Genomic DNA, 9,689 nt, shown 5'->3' with positions numbered 1-9,689 from the left:
TCTGTGTAGGGCTGTTCCTGCTACATGGTCAATGGAAGGACAAGTTATGCATTAGAGCCGGTCAACAACACTGACCCAGGGGGTCAGGTACCCAATATCCTTGAGAAACCATCAGCACTCCCTTCACCATCAGCCCGGTCTCAAATGTGTGAGGATGTCTCAGCAGCTGGTTCTATTATCACCCATGTCTTGTCTCTCCTTTTTCTTCAGGGGAGGTGCCAAGGAAATAACTCCTTCCCAAAATATTGAGTTCCATAGAGACAGAATTCTCTGAACACAGAAGGTAGTTCAATGAATTTAAGGCTGCTGGCAGGGGTTAAGTGAATCCACCCCTGTTTTAATTTTGGCTATAAAAATGTACTGAGGTAGTTCATTCTTCTCATCCATAAATTCTAACCAAAAGTCAAGGCATTAGGGTTTAAATGCCTCATATATTCTGTGAATTAGAGTGATGTACTTTACTGCCATGACCTTTTCAATATTCTGTAAATTGCATGACTGAACCAGGAGCTCTCCTCTGTTTACAGCATTACTGACCTCCCTAAGAGGTACACAAGATACATAGATAAATACGCTAAACTCATCAAGGGAAACTTGCCAACGTGGGGTGTGTGTGTGTGTGTGTGTGTGTGTGTGTGTGTGTGTGTGTGAGGGGGGAATCCCCACACCAGTCCTCTCAATATAGCAGGGAAATGGGACCGCTTCCTTTTCTCTTATATTAAGCATTTGCAAGTGAAGTTCTTCAGAGAGCCTTTGTTCTGAGAAGCAGGGAAAAAGGATCACATTCCAAAGATTCTGGAGAAGAGTTCCATACACAGTATGACACACAGGGTAAAGACTTTCTCCCACCTCTCAGCATTTCATCCAGATGTCAGAATTCCCTGAGGGCTGAGACTTATGACTTTGCGCCAGCTCTAAGTACCTGTAATAATAATAGTTAACATTTACTGAGGTCTTCATTGGACCAGGAAAAAATGCTAAGAATTTTAGAGTCATGTTATTCTCATCACAACTTTCTGAGGTGGATACTTTAATAATTTCCATTTTGCAAATGAGGAATTTGGGGGCTCAGACAAGTTAGATAACTTCCCAGAATTAAATGCTAGACCTGGAATTCAAACCCTGGTCATCTGACTTCATTCCCCTGTAGGGTCATAAACATTCACCCCTCTGCTTTCCTGCATAAAGGTGGATAGTCCCAGCTGCTTGCCCTCCAGATCCACCATGGTATTTGCATTGTGGACCACTATCAGCTAATGGCTTAGGGTTACAACTGTTGTTCTGTTCCTATGGGGTATAGGATTTCTTTCACATATGACTGTATATGAGGAATATCCTCTCAGCCAGGCCAAAATTTCTTAGAACTGCGCTGTAGTTGTTGATTTGTCCTACCGAACCCTTCCTCCCTCTCCCTGCAGGTGTGAGACATGCATCATGATGTAAAGCTGTCCCCTTATTCCTGCTTCCTCTTTTACCCTTCACAAACATTGCCCCCAGCAAATCTCTTGCACATCTAATCATGTCTTTGTGCCTGCTTCTTGGAAGGCCCAAACAACACACTATGCCTGCCTTATTCTGACATAAACCTCTCCTTGTCTGCTTACTCCAAGGGTCAAGCAAGCATTGCCAGTGACATTTTAGATTGATGGAATGTCTGTCTTTGAAAGACCTTTGGTGATTTCAAAAGATACTTCCCTCATACTCATTCTATCTTCTTTCTTTGAACAATAATTTTAAAAAATACATGATCTACAATCATGTCCAAATTTCTTCGATATGAGGGACCATAAAAACATTTGACTAAAGCTTGGAGACACAGTGTGGGTGCAGGGACAGGAAAATAAGAAGATCAGCCTTGAAGGGTATTCTCAACAGGTTTAGTTGAACATGGGGCAGAGTGCACCAAGGCTAATTCTGCAAACCAAGTGCTTTGAAATGACAGAAAACAACAACAACAACAATTCAGTACCACGGTGTATTAAAGACCCCTAGAGATCCCATGGCAAGGACACTGGTTTAAATCCCCACATTCATTATCAAATGGGGATCTGCTTTTTAACATTCCACAGAGCTAGGGATCTGGAGTCTATGCACATAGGTATGTAGAGCTTCAGGTTCGCCTGCCTTCTTCTCATTCCAAGTCTAAAGTCTTTTAATTTTCACCTCAAGGCCTTTTCTTGCTTTCATTTGTTAGCTTGTTCACCCTACTCTGTAAGAGTGGTGGCTGAAAGCTTTTCTTGCTAAGAGGAATTCCCCATCCATCCATCCATCCATCCATCCATCCATTTAAAAAGCATTCATTGGGGCGCCTGGGTGGCGCAGTCGGTTAAGCGTCCGACTTCAGCCAGGTCACGATCTCGCGGTCCGGGAGTTCGAGCCCCGCGTCAGGCTCTGGGCTGATGGCTCAGAGCCTGGAGCCTGTTTCCGATTCTGTGTCTCCCTCTCTCTCTGCCCCTCCCCCGTTCATGCTCTGTCTCTCTCTGTCCCAAAAAATAAATAAACGTTGAAAAAAAAATTTTAAAAGCATTCATTGAGAACTTGATTCAAAGTTGTGGGCTACACTTTGTGGGAAGTAAACATGAATCTAGTCCCTGACTTCTTGAGAGATTTAGAACTAGAGGATGAAAGGTAAGGCATGCAAATAAGTTGTCAGGAGCAGCTCTAGAGTTGCTCTAGAGGGCTCTAGAGTTGCTCCTCATAACCATCAGGAAACATTTTGTGAGAAGTCAACTTTGTGCCTTCACGGATCATCTCCCTTCATATTGATTATAACTCCATTTAATTTTCAAAATGGAAATAACCTTAATGATTATCAAGTAACACATGTATATTAGTTTCCCGGGGCTACTGTAATGAAGTATCACAAAACAAGTGGCTTAAAACAACAGAAATTTATTCTCTCACATTTCTAGACACTAGAGGTCTGAAATCAAGGTGTTGATTTCACCTGGCCTCGTCCTAGCTTCCGGTGGGTGGGCATCAATCCTTGGTGGTTCTTAGACACAACACTTCAATCTCTTTCTCCACCATCACATGGTGTTCTCGCCTCACATAGCTGTGTCTCCTCTTCTTAGGAAGATACTAGTTATATTACATTAAGGACCCACATTATTCTAGTATGGTTTCATCTTAACTAAGTACATCTGCCAATAGGGTCACACTTTGAGAAGCTGAGGGTTAGGACTTCAGCATATATTTTGAGGGAAAAGAATTCAACCTATAACAATATACTCATTATAAAACAATTCAGATGATGATAGCAGAAAAGCACAGAGAAGAATGCAAAAGTCACTGCAATGTTGCCACTGAGAAATAACCACTGTTAATATCTTTCCTTTTTTTTTGTTGCATGTATGCATATGAATAACAGCAATCATATTATACAGACAATTTTGTCTTGCTTTTTCTCAGATTATATCCTGAATATCTTCCAAATCAATAAGTATATTGACAATTGGTAATTGGTACACAATAATTTATCTAATCAAGTACGTACTATGATTGAAAGCACTATAAGCTTCCCATTACTTAGCTTGGTAAAAGACCAAAAAATTCCTAAGTCTTTAGATACTTACACTTTTTATGTGTCATTTAGTCATTTTGGTATATCCATCATTACCTTTTCCATTTCATTTTACCTACCTTAAAAAAAAAAAGTTCTTGCTCCAGAACACAAATTATTTCCTAAAGAGAAATTTGTATTGGTTTCTTTCACTCACAAGTCTCAGAAGGCTATTACTCTATGTTTGACATTTTTTTTAAGGTTTTTCAGGTTCAGGAGGGAAGAGAGAGAGAGAGAGAGAGAGAGAAAACCAAGCAGGCTCTACACTGTTAGCACAGAGTGCAGAGCTGACACAGCGCTCAAACTCACGAACCATGAGATCATGACCTGAGCTGAAATCAAGAGTCAGACGCTTAACCAACTGAGCCACCCAGGCATCCCTGTTTGACATTTCTTGTCCGTCATCTCAGACTTCGGCTATGAGAGCATGGTATTATTTTCTACCTAGGTCAAGTTCAAATTTAAGACAGATGTTTCCTCAAGTGGTTCTGTTTTATTAATAGGTGGAATTGTGTCTGTGCAATGTGCCAGGCCTCAGAGGCAGTGATTTCAAGGATAATCATTTGGGCTTTTCAGAGAAAAGCTCTGGATCTGATTTGAGAAGCTACACAAGTCACCCTTTTTCCAAGCGAGGATATAGTAAGCAGGTTCGGGGAGGTACTTCAGGAGACACTTGATTTCACAGAAGAGAGAGCTAAGTGACATAATGGATAAAGAAAATCATGTGTGCCGTGTGGTGGCACTAACCAAAAACAAAGTCTAATGTTTTAATAAAGATGATGTCCCCTTTACCCAATGTACAGATTTTCCTCAACTTACAATGAGGTTAAATTATGGTAAACTCTTAAGTTGAAAACATTAAGTCAAAAACACATTTAATACACCTTATTGAACATCACAGTTTAGCCTACCCTACTGTAAGCAGGCTTAGAGCATTTACATTAGCTTATGGTTGGCCAAAATAATCTAACACAAAGCCTTTTTTATAAAAAATTATAATAAATTATCCCATGTAACTTATTGTATATTGTACTGAAAGTGAAAAACAGAATGGGTGTGGGCCGCCAGGGTCGCTCAGTCGGTTGAGCATCTGACTTAGTTCAGGTCATGCTCTCACAGTTTCTGAGTTCAAGCCCAACATCGGGCTTGCTGCTGTCAGTGCAGAGTTCACTTCAGATCTTCGGTCCCCCTCTCCCTCTTCTCCTCCCCTGCTCACCCTCTCTCTCAAAAATAAACATTAAAAAAAAAAAAAAACAGCACAGTTGTAGGAGTAAGGATGATAGTAAGTGTATGGGTTGTTTACTCTTGTCATCATGTGGCTGACTGGGAGCTGCAGCTCGCTGCCACTGTCCAGCATCATGAGAGTATCGCACGGCATATTGCTAGCCCCAGGAAAGATCAAAATTGAAAATTCAAAGAATGATTTCTACCAAATGCATATGCATTCCATACCATCATAAAATCAAAAAATCTGAAGTTGAACAATCAAATTGGGGACCATCTGTACTCCATGGGGCTTTCAGTAGTAGAGTTTTGCTACTTTTAGAGGTAGGTGTGGGAGTCTGCTGAAGCGAGAGAAAATGAAAATGTCTAAGGTTGGATGGCCATATGGAAAAAGAGAAAATTCCATTCTTTATTCTACACTGGATAAATTGCAAATGGATCAGAGACATATTTTTAAAAAAAAAAAAGAAAAACCACCCAGTACTAGAAAAATTAAATGAGTGAAATCCTTTATAACCTGGGAGTGGGGATAACATTTCTGATGACTCAGATTCCAAGCATTATGGGATGACTCAGAATCTAGAGGATTAAGGGAAGACACCGATTATAATTTAAACAAATAAAAACACAAAGCAAAAAGCCCAATAAAAGTCGTTAAAAGAGTTCAACCTGTTTTATATTGGGCTAATATGTAAAAAGTTTCCAAATTTTTTTTAAAAGGTTATCTGATAGGAAATAGGCCTTGCTCTCCCTCTATTGGTTACCATTTTTATTAGAGTTTGGTTTACCTTTCCATTGTTTATTTTTGAAAATATAAGCAAGTGTCTATTTGTGTATGTATTTCTGACCTCCCTCCACCTTACACAAAAAGGAGCATACTGTACACATTCTTTTGGGCCTTGCTTGTTTCCCTTCATTTCATAGCTGTAGATCTCCAACATTCCTTAAAACTCATCATACTTCACTGTATGTACACATCATCTGAAAAGATGCTCCACCTTACTCATAAAAAGCTAAATGCAAAACTGTAATGAGACACCATTTGCCACCTATCAAATTATCCAAAATCGACTCCATTAGAGAGGCCGTGGGGAAACAGGAGCTCTCATACTTCACAAATGTGAATACAAAATTGTAGAACACCTATGATGGTGAATTTGACAATATTAAACAAAATAACGTGTTCTTTTACCCTCTAACCTAGCAATCCCATTTGTAGGACTCTGTGCTAATGGTCGATTAGCAAAAGCATATTGTGTATGCACAGGGAACTTTTTGTAATAGCAAAAGGCTGGAAATAGTGCGTATATCTATCCATAGGGGCCTGGTTGAATAAACCATGGTACATCCATATATAACCAAAGAGAATTATGTCCAGTTGATTTAAAAGAGTATTTTTGAAGAAAAAAGAAACAAGCTTCATTCAGCAGTCTTATTTAGCAATATTGTTATTATTGTTTTACATATATGTATGTGTGTATATATGTGTACATGGACAAGGCAAATAAGTAATTATGTTAGTGTTATTAAGAACCAGTAACTTTCATCTTAAACGAGACAAAAGAAACAAAATCAAAGAGCTCAGTTTGGGAAAAAAGGATTATGACATAGAAAAGGTGCTTAATGTTCAACAGCAGTGTCAGGTTTTTAAGAAAAGGAAAGCTGAGACATCCAAAATCCAAAACAATGTCAAGTTTGAGGGAGGGAGGAGGTTAAAGACAACATAAGTCATTTCTGAAGCAAGAAGAAAAGAGTAGGAATAGGTTCGGTTTAGTCTCTGATGCACCGGATCCTGTTAAAATCGATGGTTCCTCTTCAGTGCCTTTGTCTCTTGATCGCTGTTCCACTCCACCATCCCACCTTTTTGCCAATTTCTGATTCTTCACATCAGTTAACCATCGGTATGTTGCTCCTCCCCGCATCAAGGATCTTTTATTATACCCTATCATAGAATAGTATTCCCTTCCTTACTACACTTCTCTCAGTGGATAATTATGTCCTCATTAATATCATTACTTAATATTCTCCTCCCCAACGCCCCCAAAAGTGTCTGTTTTTGCTCTTTATCCTATACCATATTGCATAGTAGGCGCTCAATAAACAGTTGGTACAATGCTTCACATCCATTTTATTCCCATTTCTTCAGAGAATCTTCTTCAGGCTGGGAAAGGTGGAACGCCTAAGGACTGAACTCCGAAGGGGGCAAAATGATTCTAGCAAAATTTTCTCTACTTCATTCATTCATTCGGGAAATGCGCACTGCTAGGCGACAGGGATACAACAACGGATAAAATAGATACAGCTCTGTCTCTGTTCTTCCCAAGTTTACGTGCGGGTAAGGAGAGGTGATCTAGTTAAATACGCAACATTGCCCGTATTTAACTTGAGTCCATGTGTCCTCCCCTAAATGAATTACATCCCAGAAAAAAAGAGAACATCCTGATGGGACCGCTGACGTTTGAGAATGGATCAGCAGCCCAGGGACAAGAGTTGGGGGTGTGCAGTACTGTCCGTCAACAGGATAGCGTGTGGGACTGGAGTGGGCCTCCTAATTGCATATTCCAACGAATGCCGCTTCTGCAGCTGTCGCCTCCCGAAGACTTCGCTCGCCCCGCGCACTCAACTCTCCCATGACAGGTCTTCTTTGTGTATTTAACTACCTATGCGCTAAGATTTGAGCCATCAGTTCCTCAAATACGGGCCAGTTTCCAGAGCCGAAGTAACCTCTAAAGGCCCTGCTTCAGGGGTACCCAGATCAGCGTTTGTACACCCTAACTCAGGCTGCCTCACTTCGGGTCCCGTAGAATCTGTTTCTCCGTTACAGGGCCTTCAGCCTCTGCCAAGTTCTGAAAAAAAAATGAGAATGGGGTGTCTATTACATTTCCCCGAATGTATTGTCTCAGTCGCAGGCCAGATATATTAAAATGAGCTTGAAACAGTACTTTCCTCCAAAAATACGGCTATGGAGGAGCAAGTGGAACTCACCTTTTTTTCCCCCTCTCTCTTTTCATATTTCTTAGTTGTGCCCACCACGCCCTTCCGCGTCTCACTAGACAGGCAGCTCCTGGCCACTCTCTGAGGTCCTGATTTTGAAATGAGAAACGGGCCAATCAGAGCGCGGAGCGCTGTTTGGCGCTGCCATTTGAGCCTGGGCTGGAAGTGAAGGTGGAAAGATTGCGGCTCCGGAGCTGCAGAGGCGGTGAGGGCGGAGGCATGAGGAGAGTTGCGTGGCTTCAGTGAGCAGACCGGGATGTGCCTGCCGGGGGCTGTAGGCAGGCTGATGGGGGAGGGAAAGAGCAGCCTGTGAAACGGGGTGACGGCGGCGACCAGCCCGGGCGGGGACCGGGACTGGAAGAGGCGCCTGAGCAGCCGGCTGGTCCGGCGGCTGGGCTGGGGTTGGGGACGGGGACTTGAGAGACGAACGTCCAGCTGAGCCTGCCAGCGCAGGAAGGCCGAGGAGAAGGGTCGTGTTTTGCCGTTGGGAAAGAGACGAGGGCGAAGGAAGGATTGGAGGAAGCTGGAGCTTAGGAAGTGGCCGGAAGTGCTGAGAAGCTGGTAACAGGCGTCGGTACAAGGAACCGAAAGGATCAGGAAGAAAGAAGGGAGGTCTGTGTAAGTAGCCGAAAAGATCGAGTGACAAGAAAGAGGGCCGGTGTAAGTGAAGGAAAAGTGAGGTGTGGCTATATCAGAGGGAAGTAGGAGAAGACGGTCAGTGCAAGTGGGTTGAGGACCGAGGGAAAAGCCGTGGAAGTGGCTGGGGTCCGGGGCCGGGACAGTGCCAGACTTGGCCGGAAGGCAGCGGAGCGGAGCGCAAACCTGAGAGTGTTTGGAAATTGGAAGACTTGGTGGCGAACGAGGGTCAGAACTGAGATCCTGCCTCGGAGAGTGAGCGACGTGTCCGGGATGTGGGATCGGAGGCTGGTGAGGTTGGCCTTGTTGCAGCAGCTTCGGGCCGTCTATGGCATTAAGGTCAAGAGTGGCCGTGGGCAGTGCGATCGTAGGAGACATGAAACAGCGGCCACGGATACAGCGGTAGGTTCTGGGGAAAGAGGTTTGGGTTAAAAAAAAAAAAAAGCCCACCCTATCCATCACTTATTACAGGTCATGCTAAGATGTTCATTCTGTATGGATCCAAAGGATCCAAAAGAGAACGTGGCTAAGCGTGACTGATTGAATCCAGATGGTCTACTGCTGAAATTTAAAGAATGACATTGTTGATTCTTTACAGGGATTTTTAATCATTGAGAAAGTTGCAAGGTTTTTCAACCTCGCAACGTTGACCCTTGGAACTAGATAATTCATTCTTTGGGGTGGGAGGTGGGGGCTTTGCTGTGCATTATGGGATGTGTAGCAGCGTCTCTGGCCTTTACCCACTAGATACCAGTAGCATCTCCCAGTTTTGACAATTAAAAATGTCTCCAGATGTTGCCAATTTATTGTATTTTCCCAAGTAGATCTTAGGAAGGGAGACAAACAGTACCCACCTCACCCCGCGCCACCGTTTTAGAATTAAGATTTGGAAAGGGTCAAGGGGGATCAGTAAGTTTTCTAAATAAGTCAGTAGAGGAGGTGTGACAGAACATTAGAAATAGACTTCAGATAATCTCTCTATATTTAGAGAAAATTTGAAAAAAAAATAAGCTTGCTGCTTTTTTTTTTAGATACAAAGCTATTTTAAGTATTTAGAGATGAAAACTAATAAGATTTGCACAGCTCTTAGTTTATAATTTCTGAAAAAAAAATAAGTACTTGGATAAGAAAGCTAGTAATAAAAATAATTTGTATACCTCTAGGGGCGCCTGGGTGGCGCAGTCGGTTAAGCGTCCGACTTCAGCCAGGTCACGATCTCGCGGTCCGGGAGTTCGAGCCCCGCGTCAGGCTCTGGGCTGATGGCTCGGAGCCT

General features: G+C 42.6%; 1 protein-coding gene across 2 annotated transcripts in view; it reads left to right on the top strand.

The window, feature by feature from the left end:
• Positions 1–7,913: 7,913 nt before the first annotated feature.
• Positions 7,914–9,689, top strand: part of ARHGAP11A (Rho GTPase activating protein 11A) — an 18,986-nt gene continuing 17,210 nt past the window's right edge. The window contains exon 1 of one of the 2 annotated variants that reach the window (XM_040492216.1): positions 7,914–8,818. In XM_040492216.1, the coding sequence (XP_040348150.1) occupies positions 8,690–8,818 (129 nt within the window). In that variant the 5' untranslated portion in view covers positions 7,914–8,689. The remainder of the gene's footprint in view (positions 8,819–9,689) is intronic. The other variant, XM_040492215.1, reaches the window with a different exon arrangement.

This window comes from Herpailurus yagouaroundi, unplaced genomic scaffold (assembly GCF_014898765.1).
Source record: "Herpailurus yagouaroundi ecotype Mexico unplaced genomic scaffold, PumYag 184, whole genome shotgun sequence".
NCBI lineage: Eukaryota > Metazoa > Chordata > Mammalia > Carnivora > Felidae > Herpailurus > Herpailurus yagouaroundi.
The sequence above is the reverse complement of the archived record's forward strand: the minus strand, read 5'-3'. Positions and strand labels throughout refer to the sequence as shown.